At 42.6% G+C, this 22,630-nt stretch overlaps 1 protein-coding gene across 2 annotated transcripts in view; it reads left to right on the top strand.

The window, feature by feature from the left end:
• Positions 1 to 22,630, top strand: part of RET (ret proto-oncogene) — a 242,477-nt gene that overhangs the window by 142,217 nt on the left and 77,630 nt on the right. For both annotated transcript variants that reach the window (XM_019502324.1, XM_019502325.1), the window contains exons 2-6: positions 9,436 to 9,687; positions 11,420 to 11,713; positions 12,439 to 12,680; positions 18,028 to 18,229; positions 18,551 to 18,750. In XM_019502324.1, coding sequence (XP_019357869.1) covers positions 9,436 to 9,687; positions 11,420 to 11,713; positions 12,439 to 12,680; positions 18,028 to 18,229; positions 18,551 to 18,750 — 1,190 coding nt within the window. The remainder of the gene's footprint in view (positions 1 to 9,435; positions 9,688 to 11,419; positions 11,714 to 12,438; positions 12,681 to 18,027; positions 18,230 to 18,550; positions 18,751 to 22,630) is intronic.

Here is a 22,630-nt window from a genome sequence, read left to right as displayed (position 1 = left end):
CCTGTGCAGCTACCTCGCGCCCGCCTTACGCGAACGCCGATTTAAGACCCCGATGACCAGGGTTGATATCCCCAGCGCCGAAGCTTCCTCTACACTGGAGACCATGCCTCCCAGATGACATCCCAGGCAGTTAAGCTCTCCTGTAACCCTTCTCCCTCTCTGCTTGTGGTCCCCTCTCTGGGACCTTTGGCTCTTCCTTAGGCCCTGGCCCCACCCTCAGGCCAGTCGGGATCCTGAGCTGGTTGCTCTGGACATCATTTGCGGTGGGTCTCTGGCCCTTTTGATGCCTCCCTTGGGTCCTGGTCCCAGCATGGACCAGCTGAGGGTCCATCCAGTCAGGTCTGAGCCGCTTCCTTTTTCTCCCTCACAACTCCACTGGATCAAACTGAGCCTCAGGCATCTCAAGGATCTCACAGGCCTGGGCTTTCCCCGGCCAAGACTGTGCAGGGACTGGAAATTATCAGGCGTGCCCTATCTGCTGTTCACCGGGAAGGTTCATGGTCCTGGCATTTTCTGGTGCTGCTGCACCACTGGCAGTCCCACCAGGCCTCTCTACCCTGTCAGGGTGCAGTCTTAGGTCATTCCCAGGCCCTGGAGCCTCTTCCATCCCCATAGCCCCAGCCCATATACCTCCAAGTTGTTCCTGGCCCAAGGAGCTCAGCAGGGAGATGTTGTTCCCCTGCTGGCTGGTCTCAGACTGCCTCCCCCACACCCAACACAGAGAGAGCTGGGTATTAAATGGCACAGACACCTGCCATCTCCTTGGCCTAGGCCTAAAAGTGGCAGGCACCAACAGTGCCCTGCCACAGGGGGAGAAAAGTATTTACAGCTGGATCTCAACAATAAATGGTGAACCTCTTTGACTAGACTCAGGAATGAATAGATGCCCACAGGTGTTTTGGCTGGGTGTAGACTTTCCATTCCAAGGACTAAGAGATGTTGCCCAGCCTGCTTAGGAGTTTTGGAAGACACTATTCATTACGTCTTAGAATGTCTTCTATATAATGACATAATGAGAAAGTATTTATCACTGTTCTTGCACAAATTTACATACTTCTTAAATAGAGAGAAATGAATATGGCTTCTCCAGCAAACAGATCCATATTTAGTAAACTGTCTTGCAATTTTTGCTTACAAGGCTGGAGCGGTCAAAGCTAATCATCCTTTACTGTCGATATGACCAATAAACATTATCATTATATTTGTTTTTTACTGTGTTAATTGTGGACCTATGCACATTTTTATAGATGCATGATCTGATTTATCACCATATTTGTACTTGATTATGTTAATTCTAGGAGTAGGAATGATATTTTTATAATGTTTGGCCCTATTTTATTATTATATTTACATTTCTGTTATTTTTGTTTGAATTTGTATTATGGTTGTATGTCTGTTATGTTGTTTTTGGAAATATGGCTTTCAGCCATAATCCTTAATAAATTGAATGGAATTGATGCTGAAGGAGTCCTCTGGGACTGTGGAGGAAGAACTGTCAGAGGCAGCACTAGAGAAGGGAGAGGACGTGGACTCCCAGGAAGGTGGAAGCTAGAAGCTTGTGACATCTGGCAGGAAACAGAAATCTTCATCTCCACCTGCAGTGGTTTGTCTAGAGAATAGGTATGAAACCCTAGCAACAGAGGGCAAGAAGCATGTTCCATTGGTGGAGGAGGACAGGCCACGCCTCTCCAAGGTAGGAAGGATTGAGACAACCACCACCAAGAAGAAGCTCTGGGTGGTGGTGGTTGGAGACTCCCTTCTGCAGGGGATGGAGGGATCCATCTGCTGACCTGACCTGTTGTCTCGGGAAGTCTGATGTTTGTCCGGAGCCTGTATCCAAGATGTTGCAGAGGGATTACTGAGACTCACCAGGCCCTCCAACTACAGCTCCATTCTGCTCATCCATGTGGGCACCAATAATACTGCCAAGGAAGACCTTGAGCAGATCAAAAGTGATTACAAGGCTCTGGGTGCAAGGGTGAAGGTGACAGGGGTTCAGGAAGTGTTCTCTTTGATCCTTCTGGTCAAAGGAATGGGCCTGGGCAGGAGTGGTACATTCTGCAGATAAGTGCATGGCTGTGTAGGTGGTGTTGTCAGCAGGGCTTTGGTTTCTTGGACCACAGGATGATGTTCAAAGAAGGATTGCTAGGAAGAGGTGGGATCCATCTGACAAAGAGAGGGAAGAGCATCTTTGCAGACAGGTTTACTAAGCTAGTGAGGAGGGCTTTAAACAAGGTTTGCCAGGGGATAGAGACAAAAACCCTAAGGTAAGTGAGGGAGTGGGTGACCTGGAGGAAGAGCAAGCAGAAGGGGCAACAGGGAAAGTGTTCTCATTGTTCTTGAAAAATCAGGGCAATCTTAGGTGCCTGTACACAAATGTACAGAGCCTGTGAAACAAGCAGGAAGAATCAGAAGTCCTTGCAGAGTCATGGATCTATGATGTGATTGGAAAAACAGAGACTTGGTGGCAGCTAGTGTGACTGGAGCACTGTCATGGGTGGTATAAACTGCTCAGGAAGGACAGGCAGGGAATAAGAGGAACAGGAGTTGCACTTCATGTAAAAAAGCTGTATGATTGCTCAGAGCTCTAGTATGAAACTGGAGATGGGCCCGTTGAAAGTCTCTGGGTTAAGGTTAGAGGAGAGAGCAACAAGGGTGATGTTGTGGTGGGGGTCTGATATAAACCACCTGAGCAGGAGGAAGTGGTGGATGAGGCATTCTTCAAACAGCTAGTGGAAGTTTCCTGATTACAAGTCCTGGTTCTCATGGGGGATTTCAGTCACCCTGACATTGGCTGGAAGGGCAATACAGCAGTGCCCAAGCAATCTGGAATGTTTTTGGAGAGTGCTGGGGACAACTTCCTGGTGCAAGTGCTGGAGCAGCCAACTAGGGGCTGTGTTCTTGATCTGCTGCTCACAAACAGGGAAGAATTGGTGGGGAGTGTACTAGTAGATGGCAACTTGGGCAGCAGCCACCACAAGATTCAGGATCCTGAGGAAAGGAAGGATAGAGAGCAGAAGAGTAAGGACCCTGGATTTCAGAAAAGCAGGCTTTGACTCTGTGACAGGCCGATGCTCACAGCACTGCCGCTAGTGTGCCCTGCCCACTTGGGTGTGCTGCACTAGGGTCAACTCACCTGCCATAATTTGATGTTACCTGAGTTTCTGCTGGAAGGTGTTGCCCTGTGTTTTTCTGTGACCCTAGACTCATCAGCTGGTGCTTCTTCTGTGAAGCTCCTCCTCCTCTACACCTCACCCCTATCCACTTGGGTGGTCTGGCTTGGTTTTGATGGTATTGCAGGCATCGTCTACTCCCACAGAAGGCCTGCCTTTAGTTCTAGTTAAGAACATGGTTATGGCATGCCTGACCAGCAAACTAATAACTAAACTCAAACTGAAATCACGTAGATGGAGCAGGTGAGCAGGGCAGTGATGCTCACTGCACCAGGCTCTTTTCATCAACCCTCTGTACCATGTGTGGCATGACTTGTATAACTGTCACATGATCCCATGTTGTGGGTGCCCAGTGGGGGTTGATTCCCTGGGTCAGCTGGCAACTCACCAAGTGCTATAATGTCCTGAGGGCCATTTTCTCATGTCCTGGTGATCCTTGGGGTCCTGCTGCTTTCCTAGTGGGGAATTTTGGGGCCACAACCACTCAAATGCCGTGGCCTGGATCAGTGAGCTGTCATGGGGGTGTTTTCCTGGGATGGGTCCCAGTGATGTTCTTGGGGCTGCCCAGGTCCTGTCTTGGTGGACGTGGGTATACCTGCTGGTGAGGCTTTGCACAGATGGGGACGCAGTTAGATCTATACCCCTTAGTCTTTCTGTGGCTGCGCCCTTGTAGATACCTGGGTCCTCTTTCCCTGGTGTCTGGTCTCAGCCAAAGTGTGGATCCCTTACTGAATAGGGAAGGCAACTTAGTGACGGAGGATGCAGAAAAGCCAAAAGTACTCAATGCCTTTTTCACCTCAGTCTTCACAGGAAACGTCAGCTCCTAGACTATTGCACCTGGCATCACAGTTTGGGGAGGAGGTGAGCAGCAAACAGTGGCAAAGAACAACTTAGGGACTATTTATGAATAGTATATACTAGTCCATGGGGCCAGACAGAATGCACCCAAGGGTGCTGAGGGAGTTGGCTGATGTGATTGCAGAGCTGCTGGCCATCATCTTTGAAAACTCATGATGATCAGAAGAGGTCTGGAATGATTGGAAAAGGGCAAATATAGTACCCCTATTTAAGAAAGGGAAAACAGAGGATCCAGGGAACTATAGATTGGTAAGTCTCACCTCAGTCCCTGGAAAAATCATGGTGTGAATCCTCAAAGAATCAATTTCTAAGCACTTGGAGGAGAAGAAGGTGATTAGGAACAATGAGCATGGATTCACCAGGGGCAAGTTATGCCTGACCAGCCTGATTGCCTCCTATGATGAGATGACTGGCTCTGTGGATTCAGGGAAAGCAGTGGATATGATATACATTGATTTTAGCAAGGCTTTTGATATGGTCTGCCACAACATTCTTGTGGGCAAGATAAGCAAGTAAAGGCTTGATGAATGGAGTATAAGGTGGATAGAAAACTGGATGGATCATAGGGCTCAGAGGGTAGTAATCAATGGCTTGATATCTGTTTGGCAGCTGGTATAAAGTGGGAGTGCGCCAGGGGTCAGTCCTGGGGCTGGTTTTGTTCAATGTCTTCATCAATAACCTGGAAGACAGCATAGGGTGCACCCTCAGCAAGTTTGCAGATGACACCAAGCTGGGGTGAATTGTAGATACACTGGAGGCTAGGGCTACAATTCAAAGAGACCTAGACAAATTGGAGGACTGGACCAAAAGAAATCTCGTCGGGTTCAATAAGGACAAGTGCAAATTCCTGCACTTAGGGTGAAACCATCCCAGGTATTGGTACAGGCTGGGAACTGACTGGCTGAGCAGCAGCTCTGCAGAAAAAGAACTGGGGGTTACTGTGGAAGATAAGCTGAATATGAGCCAACAGTGTGCCCTTGTTGCCAAGAAGGCTAATGGCATTCTGGGCTGCATTAGTAGGAGCATTGCCAGCAGCTCAAGGGAAGGATTATTCCTCTCTATTCAGCACTGGTAAGGCCCCATCTGGAGTACTGTGTTCAGTTTTGGGGCCCCCACTATAGAAAGGATGTGGACAAATTGGAGAGAGTCCAGCGGAGAGTAACAAAAATGGTAAGGTAGCTGGGGCATGTGACTTATGAGAAGAGGCTGAGAAAACTGGGTTTATTTAACATGGAGAAGAGAAGATGGAGTGGGAACTTAATAGCAGCCTTCAACTACCTGAAGTGGAGTTCGAAAGCAGATGGAGCTAAACTGTTCTCAGTGGTGGCAGATGACAGAACAAGGAGCAATGGTCTCAAGTTGCAGCAAAGGAAGTTTAGGTTAGACAATAGAAGAATTTTCTCACCAGGAAGATAGTAAAACACTGGAACAGGTTACCCAGAGAGGTTGTGGAAGTTCCATCCTTGGAGGTTTTCAAGACCCAGCTAAACAAAGCTTTGTCTGGGATGGTCCTGCTTTGAGCAGGGGAATGAACTAGATGACCTCCTGTGGTCCCGTCCAACCCTAATTTTCTGTGATTTCTATGGTTGCAATGCTTCCTTCTGACCTGGACTTGAAATTGATTTATCAAGGGCTTCAGAAACATAATTTTCTTGATAACGAGTCAGTCAGAATGGAAGCTAATTCACACTTCTGTGTGAAATGTCAAGAGAGAAAAAGCATTTTTATTTCCTTCCTAAATCATGTAAAAATGATGCATTTCCAAATTGTCGTATTTTAAAAATTCTGTTTATATCCAAAGTTTAAAAATGCAGACCTTGTTTCTCTGTCCTCAGTTAGAATTTATTTTTTTCTCCTTGAGCTGGAATAGTACTATACTACTAAATTTATTTCCTATATAGAGATATTATTTATTAACATTACATCAGTTTAAATATTATCTCTTTTCTCATGTATGTGTTGCTGATATGCTAATACTGTATTATACTGCCAATCCATCAGACCTTGTAATGCTTTCTGTGCTGTCTGATTGGTTCTAGAATATTAGAGCTTGGAAGAATTGCAACATTTTGTAGCTTAAAGTAAATATAAAGTATAGATTCTTTTCAAAGCAACAAAGTAATTACATTGCTTGTGAGTATTTTATATTGATAGATGCTATAGTGAAATGGTGCCCATGAAGCATTTTAAAAGTTATGAAATATTCTGTTGCTTTTAGATCCTTAGGGTTAGCACCTTAACCATTAGTTTTGATCTTAAACATCTCGACTCCTATTCGTTTAAATGCTAGATCTGTGGTGGGCCAGTAGGGGTTGTTCCTGCTTTGATCCACCTGCCTCACTGTGCCCAACCACTTTCCAGGCTACAAGGAGTAGGTTTGGAATAGGGTACAGGGTAGAACAATATCAGATAAATCCCTTAGAGCAAACACAGTGGCATAGTAGCTTGTGGTTACACATTTGTGTTACTGCAAGTTTTACATCTAGTTAGGTCTCAAGTAGTTTACTCACAAGTATCATCCAGAGGCAGGTGGAGATTTCCTCTGGGAGGCAAGCAGTTCATTGACTGTGAGTTTCGAGAGAGAGAGAGAGAGTTTCAGATGGTCCACCTTCTTTGTGAATTCTAATCATAGCTGCTGCCCCTCTTCCTGGGCAGTCCTTAACTTATATAGACCTTATGACCTCATTTACCTGATCCAGTGAAGGCCAGCAGTTGTTGGCTGCCAGCCAACCAATATGAAATGCATCACTTGTTGCCAGGTAGATTGGGGGGGGTCTCTAACCTCCTTCCAGTCATGATGATGTTGCTTAGAACAATAGGGAGTTTAAGCCCCCCACCCAGGTAAGTAAGGCTAGTCACACAGGCAAAGGGAGCAGGTTTCCCCCTCCCTCAGGAATGTATTCAGCTCAGGTTACAACTCAGGGTTACCTGAAGCTAATGGGGCCAGGGGTGTCTGCCCTCTGCAGTGACCATGGTAACCAAATTGTCAGATAGGTCATCAGCCTGATACCAGAGTTTGGGGAGAGACAGAGACGGTATTCTTCCAAAAGATCCAATAAAGATTCCATTTGGCTTTTGCAGCAAGGTTGCACCAGTTTCCGAAGACTGATTATTTAGGTTGTGTGAAGCTGTATACAGGGTTAAAATCTTCTCCTACCTGCAGCATAGATGCCAAGTGGGTAGTTTATTGTATCTGTTTTTAACTTGTCAGAACCTAAAGAATGAATATCATCCAGGAGGAAAAGGGAGTTGCATTTTGATTTCAGAGTTCTTGTTCCATTTCATTATTTGTAACAAGCAGTGTATATAAAATATAAAATGAGCAGTGAACAGCTGTGGCTTGTTTCAGCTACAGCTCAACTTTTTCAAGAAGTTAAATGAAAGGAAGATGCAAACAGGGGCTTGCAATCCTAGTAATTAATTTCAACAGCATAATCCAATCTTGTGATGTCGGTACCAATAGCATGGCTTAATGTCACTGTGTTGGGTCAATTATTTCAAAGGATCATAGAAAAAGAGGGCTGAAAGGTACCTCCAGAGGTCATGTAGTTATGTTCCTCACTTTCCCATGTAGAACAAACAACAGGCATTAAATCATGAAGATTTAATTCTACCCAGGGATGATGATCATAAATCATTAGAGGGCATGGTGATTTGTGTAGTGTTTCAAGTTAAGGTCTCTAATTCATAGGGTACTTCTAATCTTCTTTTCCCTCTTGTAACATAACATGGGGTACATATAATATGAAAGTGCCAGATGTTTTATCTTGTTGCTATTTTAATAATATATGAATACATTTTGGTAGCTTGTTCCTCTTTTACTTGTTTTGTGGCACCATCATCCATTCCAGAGAAATCTAGCCTTTTGAGCTAAGTTGGGTTTTTGCCAATAATGGATAGGAAGTTACTTTTTTCATGTCTCCATTGTACGTAACAATGTTTCCAACCTTTTGATTAATCAGATGAAATAAAATGGCTCAGCATTTTGCAGAATGTAAATGTTATATTCTTCTGTAGTGACTAGAATGCATTACTAATATAGATAAAATTGGATGTTTTTGGCATGTTCCAGTGTTTTAGTACTGATGCAGTGTGATGCATTGCGTGACAAGTCATAGGTGTGATTTTTTTTTTTTCTTAAGCAATTCCTAGTTGGCCTTTTATGCTATGCTCCCAGTGAAGTCAGTGGAAGTTTCTCAGCAGGATGCAGTGAGAGCAGATATAGGCCAACACTTAGTGCTTCAGAAAGTCCTACCATATGTGTATAGTCTTCAGATGGTAAGCCATCTTAACAGAATGTATCTGAAGCCTCAAGCAGTGACTTTGTGATGACTAGCATATTCCAGAGCATTGTCCAGATTTCTTGGGTGGCTTTAGCAAAGTAAACTACAAATATAGTTTTTTTGTAACATGTTCAGTAGCTTTATTCTCACCTTTATCAACTGTTTGCTGTATGTGACATTTTTCTCCAGTGACATTTGTGAAAAACAGGAGTGGGATGGGAATTGAGAACCAAAGCTCAAGGTGATGTGGTCATATGAGATCAGCTGAAGCTCCAGGGAATAAGGGAAAATTATCTCCTAATGAATGTCTGCAATCAGGGAGAAGAAATAAATAGCATAAAGAAAAAATGGATCAGTTACACCCAAATTAAATTAACTTGTCCTTGACTTAATTGATTAAATCAGTTCTGAGTTCTCCTTGCATCTTTGTATGGATCCTGCTATTTAGGGAAGCATCAGCTCATGTGGGTTGGGGGTTTTTATTTTTGTTTTTTTTTATCAGGGAGAGAGAAGTAATTATCCACAAGAATATTTATTTTTTTTAAAAGATTAACGTGAAGGCCATTGCATATAGATATTTTTCCTTGAATAGAAATTGAGAGCATTTATACTGTGTGACTGGAAAAAGTGAGATTCAGCTGAGCGCAATCTATCCTGAAATTCCTTATTTAACTCTATTTCCTGTATGAGATGTCATAATAAATGTTTTCTTCTCTGAATAATAATGTTTGTGTGACGATGGAAAAGCAACTCAGAGTTGCAGATGGGAATTTATCTAAAGTTCAGCAAGAAAGGATCCATTAAACTCTCTGCTTTATCTATTGCCTTGTTTACAGCAAAGCAAATTGACTTCCTTTAAAGGCTATCGTATTTTGAACATGCATTATGGAGTAGATTTTTGCTGACACAGCTCCAATGACCTCAATAGAACTATGCTAGTTTACATCACTTCAGTATCTGATTGTATGATTGTGCCCCCATGCACATCCTAAATGAAGTTTCGAGTTCTTTAGCAATTAATTTTTAAAGAACATGTTGACCCTAAATTCATTCTGTTTTAACAGCTCTCCTGTTTGATTTTTTTTTGTTTTTTTTTTTTTGTTTTTTTTTTGTTTTTGCAGTTTCCTTGGGTCTTTACTTCCCCAGGAGAGAATACTCTGAAAATGTCTACATAGATCAGCCTGCAGGGACGCCACTACTGCACATCCATGCCTTGCAGGATTTTCATGGGGAGGAGGTGCACTTTCAGCTGTGTCAGCATATCTTTATTCATCGAATTGGGGCACATGAAAATCAGTGGTTTCAAATCAGAGAAAAAACAGGGCTTCTCTACCTCAATAAAAGTCTGGATAGAGGAGACTTCGATATCCTGTGTAAGTCAGAAAGAAGTAGCACCAGTTGCAGTAATGTCTGTTGTCAAAGCCAAGCACTTTTCTAATGGGATTTATCCAGCAGCGTACAAGTATTGAAATGGAAGAACCATTTATTCATTCTAGGTGAGCATTGGGACTGACAAAAAGAAGTAAAAAAAATAGACGCAGTGATAGACACACATGGAAAAATTAACACTAAGGCTAAAAAGAAATGGGGTTAGTTGTCAAGTGGCTGAATTAGCTACTGGGTTCCCTGATACACAGCAAGGGAGTTGCACCAGTTTAAAAAGAAACTATCTAGTGACCGTAGTCCAGAATCGTAATGAAAAGGTGTTTCAATCATTTTAATTTTTGTATTGAGTCTCTCTTATTTTGGTAATTTAACAATATGCACTGAATTCATTTAAGGTTGTGTACTTTAAAGGTTTGTTCAGCTCAATTGATTCAGTTACATTGATGTAGCTGCTCTAATGTAAAGAAGCCCTTTAACTACAAATAATCAAGACACATGGAACATTTTTGTATGGACATTCTTGGATAAAGGGTTTTGATGAGGACTTCATCACTTAGGATTCAAATGTTTTTGAAGAAATGTGTACCACTGAATCACAGAAATAAATTATCTCCTCTTCCTCCTGTACTCAATAAATAGTGAGAGTCATTTTCATGGTTTTGATCTACAAGGAAATTAGGTAGCTTGTAATAATGGGGGCAAAAGTGGGTTAAGCAGATTAAATGATCCCGAACTGATGGAATGACATACACTGCATGATTGGTTTCAAGGACTGGTAGGGCTCTGCAGTAGGCTGGTCTGGAGTAGTAACAGAGCTTTAAATGCCATATCAATAAGGAAAAATGCAAAATACTGCATTTCAGAAGGAACAATGAAATGTATAAATCTTCAATGTACAAATCTTCAATGGTTCAGAAAAGGTGGTCATAGAGGACTGCAAACTGAATATGCGGCAACAATGAAATATTGTTCCAAAAATTATCAGTATGTATTGGCCTACATTGATCAGTGTTGTGTAAAAGTCATGGGAAAGTGCTGTTGAGATCTCAACTGTGACTGGTTTTGCACATTATACTTTAAAGAAGGCTGTTGGTTAATTGGAGAGAGCAGAGAAGAGCAACAAAAATTATAAGAAATCTAAAATAAACATGACATTGATGGAAAGATTAACAGAACTGTGATTATTTAGTTTACTGAAGAAAAAAATGTGTAGCAAGTTACTAAATCCTGAAATATGAAATGGGTTGTTATAAAGATGATGGCCATCAATTGTACTCTGTGCATACGGGACAGAACAAGAGGTAACAGACTAAAATTGCAAGGAGGGAGGGTTTTGGTTATATGTGAAGAAAGTGCTCTCTAGCTATGAGGGCAATTACATGCTAGAAAAGATTATTTAATGAGGTTGTGGAATGGAAGATTTTAGGGGGGGGGGTACGTTCGCATTTTTCTGAGATGAGTTAGGTAGAGATATTCTTCCCTCAAGTAGGTTGAACTGAATGACCTGGGGTCTCACCCAGCTGTATTTTTATATGATTCTATGACAAGCATCTTACTGAATCAGGAGACCAGTATCTCACTTTTTTGGGAGGAAAGGAGGAGCGTGTGAAAACTTTAGGCTTCCAATCATTATATGGAGAAAGTCTAGCTGATTTTTACTAAGGGACATGCATGTTTTACTGGCTGATCATTTTTTGTTTGTTTGTTTCTGTTCCGCAGCTGGAGGAAACTGGGTTTCATTACTAAAGGCAGTTCTTCAGGTCTCTCTTTCATCCCATCCTTTCCAAGGGAAAAAATGTGAATCTCCCACTTCTGCTGTGATTTCACTCTTCATCATCAATGCCACTGCACCAGCTTGCAGTTCTCAGATAGCAAGGCAGTTATGCTTCACAGAAATGGACCTCTCCTTTCACATCAAAGAGAATAAACCACCCGGCATGTTTCATCAGCTTCAGTTACCTGAAGTACAGCATATGTGTCAGAACCTCAGCATTTCCTACAAATTGCTAGCAGGTAAATCTAGAGGTTAAGCATTTGGATACCAGTAACACTAATAAAGATTTCTGATAGAGTAGCTACACTCAGAGCAACTATTGGATATTTTATGCTGGTTCCACATAAGGAGTTGTCCTTGCCAAATGGGAGCTCAGCAGCAGAGTGGGCTGCAGTGAAGGGCATTATTGTTAGGTTATGTCTATGCTGCTTCTGTGGCACGTCAGAGAGCATCACCAAGATACATGCTGTATCCACCCATTCTCACTCTGCACACACCAATCCCCAAAAATGACTGCTATCCCAACCAACGACAATGGAGATAGATGTTAAGAGTGGCAGCAAGAAGTGCCCTCAAGGCAGCTTCTTATGGTGCATGTAGAACTGAAGCAGATGAGCAAGACATGCTTCTCAGGAGCACCACAGAACCAGTATAGACATGCCCTTAATGAAGAGAAAAACTTAGTGTTGCCCAGTGATTATGATTCATAAGATCTTCCTTTTGGATTCTAAGGTTGACCCTTCCCTTCCCTTTACTGCCTCAGATAGTCCTTGCCCATCATGATATAAGTCTTCCAACTTTCGTGTTTCTTCTGAAATGTTCATAATGTCAAGTCATATTTTTCTCTGTTACATGGGTACAATCCAAGTGGATGGATACGTTGAGTGTGAGTCAGTGTATCAAAAAATTATCAAAGAGCATTAATAGGGAGGGATTTTCCTTGTTTACTCTGTGTCTTTTTCAGCTGAAGGGCTGCCATTTCGCTACAATGAATCTACCACAGGGGTGAGTGTGGTACAACGGTTGGATCGGGAAGAAAGAGAGAAGTATGAGTTGATTGCTAAATGTACAGTGAGAGAAGGTTCCAAGGAGAAGCAGGTTGAGGTGCCTTTTCTGGTGAATGTATTAGATGAAGACGACTCTCCCCCCTTCCTTTTCAATGGCATTAGCACAGCAGATGCTATTGTGAAGTTCAACAGAAAAGAGGTAGATTTCTTTTCTTTTTTTTAAATTTCTGAATGTTCATTAGAAATGCAGTGGATGGGTCATGGTTATTTGGGCGTTTCAGACCTTGTATACCAGCCTGCAGGATAACATACCTCAGTTCACCATGTAATCTATAGAGCTCTAAGAATGCATCAGCAGCAGCATGTGCAGGATTTTCCCCCCCGATGTTTCAGTGACAAAGTAGTTTGGGGCCAGATACTAAGTAAATAGAAATACATAAAAACAATTGAAGGGGTGGACCCAACCCACCATCGAAGGTGGAGGAAGCCAAATAAGAGAGCTCCCTATTTAGGTAGGTGTTCTTATCATAATAGACCTCCTCAAAGTACTAGTTAGGTTACTGAGTACATTTATGATTTATTTGTTTAGAAGATCACATCCATTTGGCTACCAATATTTGCCTCCAACCTGTACATGGGTTTGGCAGAAAAAGTAATGTTCAATTTATATATAATTAGAGACTTTTGTAAGTACAAGGAAGCACCTTAAGGAAGGATATATCTTAAAGGCTGCTACAAGCAATGGAGAGAGTAGACATGTTCTTAAAGGAAATATGGAGTGGGGACTGGGGGAGGGGGGGTGGCACATGGCTGAACACAGAGCAGCAGCAGCCGCCATGTGTGAGCTTCCCCCCCTGCCCTGCATCCAGCTGGGTGGGTGACACCTGTACAGCAGCACAGGATGGTGCATGGTGGCACTCTGTTCCTGGCCGCCCATGCGTACCCCCTAGGGCTTTCTCAAGTACCCCCAGGCGTATGTGTACCCTCAGTTAACAATCCCTGGTCCATGGCCGACTGGTGCCTCCTAATTCTGGGGAGGCACCAGATTGCCGACGGGGTGGGGTTTGGTCTCCCAGCTGGTGTTTGCCAACCGGGGTGGGGTCCCCCCAGCAGCCAATTACCAAACCAGTGACGAAACTGGAAGCACACTTCCACTGGCACTTCCGGTGTCACCAATGCCCTGGTCTAAGTGATTTTATTTTCTTTGATTTGTAATAGAATTAGAGTTACCTCTCTGCTACTCTGAGCACTTCTAATATCATTTTAAAGAAAAAAATACAACCAGAAGTAAATCGGCAGCAAGCCTCTGATCTAATAGGTAGGACATTGCTCTTAGATGACCAGACAAAATCTTTAACTGTCACTGAAGCTCAGAAATGCTAGACCGCTTAGGTGAGTGGGTACAATATTGTTATGTAGTTATGAGGTTCTATAAGGAGAAGTACTAAGTCCTGCACTTAGGATACAATAATCCAATGTACAGCAACAGGCTAGGGATAGACTGGCTAAGCAGCAACTCTATACAAAAGGACCTGGCAGTTACAGCGGACAGTAAGCTGGATATAAGCCAACAGTGTGCCCTTGTTGCAAATAAGGCTAATGGCATATTGGGCTGCATTAGCAGGAGTGTTGCTAGCTAGATCAAGGGAAGTGATTATTCCCCTCTATTCAGCACTGGTGAGGCTACATTTGGAGTATTGCATCCAGTTTTGGGCCCCCCACTACAGAAAGGATGTGGAAAAGTTGGAGAGAGTCTAGCGCGGGGAAATTAAAATGATGAGGGGGCTGTGGCACATGACTTCTGAGGAGAGGTTGAGGGAACTGGGCTTATTTAGTCTGGAGAAGAGAAGACTGAGGGGTGATTTAACAGCAGCCTTCAACTTCCTAAAGGGTGGTTCCAAAGAGGATGGAGATAGACTGTTCTCAGGGCATGTATAAAAGTGCTCTGTGCATGTTTACAGCACTGTATTTTAAAGCACTTTTTATAATACTATAAAGTTATAGCAGTCTTAAACATGACAGAAGTGTAGTGTTTGGCAGAGGGGGCCCCTGAGCCTCCATGCACTTTCCAGGCTAGGAGGCAGGGGTCACTCCGTATTCTCCTGGGACTTCTCCACTGATCAGAAATGTGACCAGTATGCAAAAGTTATGCAAAATGCAAATTTAATACCTCATTTAACAAAGGTTAATTTAAAACACTACCCATTTTTAGAGTACTATTAAGTCATGCACTTCTGTTAAGTCATGGCAATAAATCACTTTACATGGCAGAACAAGCAACTTCTGTATATGCCCTCAGTGGTGGCAGATGACAAAACAAGGAGCAATGGTCTCAAGTTGCAGCAAGGGAAGCTTAGGTTGAATATTAGGAAAAACCCTCTCACTGGGAGGGTACTAAAACACTGGAACAGATTACCCAGAGAAGTTGTGGAATCCTTGGAGGTTTTTAATACCTGGGTAGACAAAGCCTGGGATAGGATGATTTAGTTGGGGATTGTCCTGCTTTGACCATCAGTCAAAGGGGGGTTGGACTAGATGATCTCCTGTGGTCCCTTCCAACCCTAATTTTGTATTATTCTATTTGCTCTTCACTGAGCATCCTTTACCACCAGTCTCCTTCCCTCGTAGTTTCTGCTGTATGGAGGTGGTAAAGCAGTTCTGAAGCCTAGGATGGCTTTAGAGAAAAAGATTAAATAATGTGTATATATTAAACTAGTAACACAGTATTCAGCTGGGGCTTTCTGTAAGGAAAAACTCGCTGAAAAAATCAGCTCTTAATAATGACCATTATGGTTCAGACATTTATTCATGTGTTCTCAGCCTCAGTTGTTATGCATAATATTCCAACACACACCCAGTCACTTTCCTCAGGGGACTTCTGTTTAATAATGATTCACTGACAGATGTATTTATTGCAGTGATTACCTTTCAAAGTAAACTGAAGTTTGCATTTATTTGGCATACAATATTGGATGTTTGCTGCCATCTACAGGCTACAATTACTATGTCACAAATGTATCTTGTATAGCTGGTCTGAAAGTGGCCCATTTTTCCTGAAAATTCTTAGATTTTTCAGTTTCCTTTTACTCTAAATTTGTGAAGAAAAGCAGAAATAATTCTTCAAGGACTGAATTGTTCTTAGCAATTGTTTTTCAGTTGCATTGTTTTGATGTAATGTACTATAGTTATGGAGATGCAAGACATATTCATAATTGTCCATTGAAATTTTGTTTCAACAAAATATTTTGATACACTTGAACTGGCATTTTCAGAGGAAAAATGTTCTGCTGGTATATTTTTTTTCAACCAGCTTTAATAACTAGTTTACTTGAACTTGAAAGATCATAGATTTGGATGGAAATATCAGTGGCCAGTGGAACAACAAATACATCAAGTCAGTGTGGGGCTTACCACATGGCAAAAAGACATCCAATGAAGAGCCAGTACAAAGCAATCTGTCAGATTAACCACAAGGCTTGGAGCCCAAAACTGTCTAACTGTGTTTGTAAATCTGTCACTGACTTTTTGTGGCCAGGAATCTGCCACTCTACCTCTATGTCTCTGTCTCCTCCACATTTTAAATGATGATGCTTTATTTATCTGCTTCAGAGGAATATTGACTAGTGTTTTAAGGTACTCTGAAGATTGAAAAACTGTTGTGGAGTACTGTTATTTTATACTTCAAAAATTAAGTATTATATCTAGGCTTAGACTCTGTCAGGGGTCTGAAGGATAATATCTCTTTCCCTGATACCTGGGCTATGTTCTGTAAACTAGAGATTCACATTTCTTTAAAAAATCCCAAGGTGAAGAGCAGAGATAGAACTGAAGGTGTTGGGACTGCTTATGTCAAGGCTCACCCTCTTTTGTATATTGTAGCATATGCAGCCTCATCTGGTCAGCTGACAACTTTGCTAACACTGGGAAAGCAATCAGATGGTAAAGGGCTGTGACAGGGGGCCATCCCGGGGCCGGGTCTCACGTCAGCCCACCCTTGTCTGAGTAGTGTAGTCCACCCAGTCTCACAAGTTGATGATTTCTCACTGAAGAGTGGGGGCTGGGGTTAAGGCACCCCTACCCACCTTTCATTAGGGGGGTAATTGACCTGGCATTTCTTGGGGGCTGTTCTGCCACAAACAGCTCTGCCAGGCCACCCTTCCCTGGCAGGGTGCAGTTTCAGGTAGTACCCATGACCAGGAACCTCCAAATTTCCCCATAGCTCCTGCCCTCACCTCTAAGTTGTTCCAGGATCAGTAGCTCAGCCGGCTGATGTTACTTCCTCGGCTGCTAGCAACCGACTGCTGCCCCAGCCTGTGTGTGCTGGGTCCTAAGATGGCCGCCCTAATCAAGCACCTCCCAGCTGCCTGCCTCCAGCCCTTAAAGTGGCAGGCTCCCAGAGGTGCACTGCCACAAGGGCCATTATATCTGACTTATGAGCACACATTCCGTCCTACCTGATACCTCCCATAGAGAGACAGAGACTTAGGTATCAGTAACTAGCTCCCTTCTGCTCATTACATCTCATACCACAGCAGAAAATCTGGACCTGTGTGTGCTTGTGGAGAGAGCATGGTAAATTATCACCAGTGGTGAGTGTCATGTTCAATACTTTCTTTGTTATTCTATGAGTCTCCATGGCTAACTACAGACGGTGAAATGAATTGATTCAATGTTCACAGGTTAGTCTAAGCTATATAGATTGAACCTATGAGCAAGTGAACAGACACTCACTTTTGATTTCAGAAATGCAGCCACATGCCTGCAGTGGCCCAGGCCAGAAGCCAGGAGGTGCTAGAGCACACCTTCCTGCTCTACTGGAGCAAACAGCTTGGGCCAAGGCTAACCTGCCCAACCTGCAAGGGGGGGGCTTACAGGAAGGGAGGTGCAAAGCATCCTCGGATGCTGAGGGACTATGAGTTAGCTTGAATCTGGAGGGGGTCTGGAAATTTCAGTAAACCGATTTAACCTAAATTAGTTAAGTCTAATACTACATACATCCAGGTTTATCTTCTACTGGTTTTGGCCATTTTGAAAGCAGTTTATGTGCACTGAACTTCTGTTGTGTTACAGATTTGAACTGGTTTCCAATCACTTATACCAGTTTATGCGTAACTTCTGTCCCTAGCCCTTCTGTTTATTTAAAGATATAGTTTGGCTGCAAAATTCTGCTAGAGTTTACTCCTGCTTTGAAGTCTAGAATCATTTAAATTTGGGGAATCTGGGTCTTTCCTCTCTCTCCACCAGCCCACTGGTTTGGGAAAATTCTAATTGGATGGCTGACCAGTTAGGGATTATTGATATGGAATTGAGATACACAACTAATTGCTTTTATAAAATGAAGTTGCAAAAGTATAGCTTTCCAAACTGGTATATAATAGTGGTCCTAACAAGCTGCCCATGGTGTTTCAATGAACTAGGAATAATTTGAATGGAAGTAGATTCTTGTACTCTGTTAGGGAGCTTTTTTTGGTCAGGATTTTAGTTTCAAAGCAGATCAGGAAAAAAATCAACATGGCCCATCAGCAGTTTTTCTTCATGTCTTACAGGGAACGGCTGTAGCAGCACTGACAGTATGTGATGCAGACACTACACCTATTTACCCTCTTGAAAGCAGCAGGAAGAAGTACACAGGAACCATCATTACGTCTGATCCCTGGATAAATGAAACATTTCGTGTGGAGCACCTCTTCCATGAAGTCCGTTTCAGCCCAAACGGTAGCCAAGTGAGGGGAACTCTACATGAATACAGTAAGGTCTCTTTCTTCAAACAACCAAATAAGTTGTTTGTAATTGTCTGGACTTACAGCTCTATGCACTAATCAGCCAAGAGGTTCTGATAATGTGAATGTAATTGTAAAATACTTGTTTACACATCTTTCTAATATGTGGCATGTACCATTAACATACAGAATGGAAACATCTTTATATTTCCAGTTCTAATCCAACCTTCTTGGATGCCATTAGCTGATAAATAGATTTGATATTTATATTTTTGTTGGGATTTGCATTACCTAAATCTGCACTTACAGCTGTTGTGGATATATGAAAGGCTATCCTTCTGTTTTGCAGAACTGGTACTGGATAAAAATATTTCAGTCTCAGAGAACCGTTCCTTCCAGTTGGATGTTCTGGTGAATGACACAGAGTTTCACGGCCCTGAAAGATCACTGGTGCTCCACTTCAATGTTTCCATTCTTCCTGTCAGCATTCAATTTCCTAACATGACATACCAGTTCACAGTTAACAGAAATGCTGAACGTTTTGCACAGGTAAATGCTCTCTTAATTGCTTTTAACTATTGTTAATAATAAGGTTTTTAAAAAGGAGACAGCTTGGGAGGCTTTCAGAAATGCTTAGCCTGTGAAAAAAGAAATAGCAAACAACTTTGAAAATCTACTCTGGTAGATGTACTCTATTCTTTATAGAAAGGCTAGAACTCAGGAGATATAGGTCCTATTCCCTGGCTATGCTCCTGGTCTGCAATTCATATTACAATCATAGAGAGGCAATATGATAAATGATGCTCTTTTACAAAGCACTTTGTGATCTACTGATGAAAAGTGCTGTAGAAGATCTGGGTGGGATTAGTAGTAGAAACAGGATAACAGTCGTATTGTGCTAATCATTATACAAGCACATAGTAAGAGATTATCTGTGCCCCAAAGAACTAAAACAACAAATGACAAATCAGCATTATCCCCTTGAACACTCTCAGATGCAATCACATTGCATGGAAGGACTTATCCTGTTTTCCAGCATTGTAGTCTATGTGGTTCTAGGTGTTTGCATCAAGTAGTTGAAAAGAAATAAATTTTAAGCTGGCTGTGTTCTGACACACTCCTCGAATCTGAGTCTTTGAACAGAGCTTAATGCTTCTGAGTAACATCTTAAACACGCTTCTAACTTGGCTTGTTCCTGCTTCCCAAAATATTTTATCTACTTTTGTCCTCATTCCCACTTTTTCATTCCAGAAAAATCAAAAAAGGTAGAACACTAGGTGACCATGATGTAGTCATTTGTGTCTACATCTCAGTGAAGAAGTAAGCAAACCACTTATGGGCTTCTGAGCTTAGCTCAGTTCTCTGGATCTTCTAGGCCGAGAACCCATCCTTTGTATATTGCCATAGCCATGGAGTAGTGGAAACCTGAAAACTGAGAGACATGAGTGCATTCTCTAATGTGCACATACAAGCAAACCCTGCTTAACGCTGTTTTGCTTCGCACTATTTTGCTATAACACTCATTTTAAATTGATACCTGATTTCACCTGGCACTCAGAAACTTTCATTATAATGCTCACAGTTGCCATCAAAAACAATTGAGGTCGCCATCTTGGGTCATCAAATACTTTTGGTTTTGCTTAATGCTTGTTTCACTTAATGCTCTGTTTTTCAGAAACCAATTAAGAGCACTAAGCGGGGGTTGCCTGTAGTTCCAAATAAATTTTAAAGTTATGTAAGGAAATTGATTTAAAGCAAATATGTCCTTCATTAAAATACCTCAAGCAATAAATGATGCTTTGGGCTGTTCACTGGAAAGCTCTAATTTAAGGACAAAATAATAATGGATAAGAAGGGTAAAAAAATTAGGGGAAAAGAGGCTCACCCAAGTTATGGCAGGAAGCTCTACCAAGAAAATGGCTAGTTAGTAATTAATGTGCATCCTAATTTAACCCTCATTTTAGCTTAATCACCACCATCCCCAATAATAATGTTTTCCAATAATGTTTACAAACAGGTTGACAATAATTAGTGGTAAATTGCCATGAAATTCCTGTGAGGCTAAAATGTAACAATTCCAGTTGTAGAGAAAATCACAGTAGATGACTTCCAAGGACAGTTTCTTTCCTCAAAATTCTGGTTGATGAAGGAAAATGCATTGCTAAATGCATTGCTTGGCTTTACATTTAGTTTTGAAGTGAACTTAATTTTCATAAAATGTGCTGCTGAACTAACTACTTGAGACTCCAAAATAGGCCCCACGTAGACAATAACAGTGCCAGATGTCCAGTCAGTAGTCATCAGCCTGTCTGTGGTGACCAGCTCAAAGAAGAAGACCAGTCTCATTCAGTTGCTGGGCTATCACAAAATGGGGATAAACTTGAAGTGAATAATTTTAGTTTTAGTTCACTGTTGTTACTGAAATTTTCCTGAGTTTGAAGAGTCTAATCTATTAGAAAGTGGAGAACAAATTCTGTTGCCTCCCTGGTGCTTCTGTAAAGAATTGCAGCACATTTGATGTTAGATTTGATTTTGTAGTGCCAGACTGTGAATCCCATATTATCAGTTAGTCATGTCAGTTATAGATGCACAGTTTTTTCCAGTAGTAGGCCCTGGGTCTACTCAGGTAAGTAATTTCTTAACTATGCACGTGCAGTATCAACTAGGGCTGTGCGAAATGCCTGTGTTTTGTTCCAGATTTGGCATTTCAGAGGGACAGTGATTTGTTTCAGTGTTTTGAATCACTGTCCCATTGTGTTTCAGCTGAAACTGTTTCAGAGAGGTTTTGGAATTTCAGCAGTGTTTCAGTATTTCGGTCATAGGCTGTATGTAGCAGGGAATCACAAAACTGCCTATAGCTTTGTCATTTCTTGACTGATTCGGATGAAAACAGCAGGCATGGTAGCCCCTTCTGATGCCACAAAGCCTGCGAGGTTTCAAGGAGATAAGTTCAGGGGTTTCTGGGAAACTGTACCTCAAAGTGCTGACAAACAAAACGTGTGTGTGTGTGTGTGCGTGTGTCTGTGTAAGGTGCAGCAGGGTGAAAACTGCAGGCATGGTAGCCCCTGCTCTCATCCTCACAACTCTACTGCAACCAGTAAGCCTCAGGCCTCTCAAAGATCTTACAGGTCTGGACTTTCCCGAGCCAGGACTGTGCAGTGGTTGGAGGTTATCAGGTGCCTCCTACCCACCTTTCACCAGGAAGTTTCATGGTCCTAGCATTTCCTGGGGCTGCTGTGCCACGGGCAGTCACACCGAGGCCTCCCTACCCTGGCAGGGTGCAGTTTTATGTGATGGTGAGGATTATGTGGGGCCTCCTCCTCCTCCACAAATAGCCCCAGGCTTTATACCTCCAAGTTGTTCCTGGCATGGGAGCTCAGCAGGGAGATGTTCTTCCCCTACTGGCTGGTGAGAAACTAAATTGCCGCCTCCAGCTCTGAGAGCAGGGCACCCTCAGCACCTTTCCTGCCATATACATAGCCCCTCACGCAGGCATGAGGGAGGCCTGCCAGGTTTCAGGCAGAGTGGTGCAGGGGTTTCAGTGAAACTGCACCTCAAACTGCTGCAGGCGAAGCTCGTGTCACTTGTGTGCATTAGGGGGTGTAGGTTGTAGCAGTGTTGGTCTAAGAAGGTGGCCCAGACAAGGTTCTTGTCGATCTGATATCTTTTATTAGACCAATGGAATAGGTGGAGAAATTCTTCTTTGCAAGCTTTCGGATTTAAAAACCCTTTGTCAGGCTGAGGAAGCATCTTTGGTGGTTGTGTGCTCTTCCTGAATGGAAGGACAGTAAAGAAGCCAGAGGCTGGCATGTAATGCAGGCAAGAAAGCCAGTCAGTGAAAATGTAAATTGAGGCGTCAGCAGATGTTAGACAGGGTGGGGGGATGGGAGGGGGATGTAATAGGTAAAAGTGGAGAGGTACCTGCTACCTGGGGAGTTAGATGCCAGGCAGGTTGTAGTGTGTCATAAATTCAATGTCTATATTGAGTCCATGAGTTTCTGTATCTAGGAGGTTGATGAAGGTGAAGTTCATAAGCCTGTCTGTGAAATGCGATTTGTAAATTCAAGCAAACCCTGAACCTTGCTAACTCATCACCAGAAGCCAACTTCCGACAGCCCAAAACACACCCAATGGATCCAGACTATGCCATGACAAACAATGCAAAATCTGCCAACATATCTCCAGTACCCCCCCAAACTGCACACCAGAATCTATTACAGACAAGAATACCCAACTACCTGTAGGGACACATTTCTCACAAGAAAACCACTCTGTCTCCAGTCTCTCAGTCCTGATCCTCAAAGGGAATTTACAAACTACTTTTCACAGACAGGCCCATGAACTTCACTTCATCAACCTCCTGGATACAAAAAAATCATGGACTAAATATAGACATTGGATTTATGACACATTATAACCTGCCTGACAT

Source organism: Gavialis gangeticus, unplaced genomic scaffold (genome assembly GCF_001723915.1).
Source record: "Gavialis gangeticus isolate Ggan-Ray unplaced genomic scaffold, GavGan_comp1, whole genome shotgun sequence".
Taxonomy (NCBI): Eukaryota; Metazoa; Chordata; order Crocodylia; family Gavialidae; genus Gavialis; species Gavialis gangeticus.
This window is presented reverse-complemented; position numbering and strand designations above follow the sequence as displayed.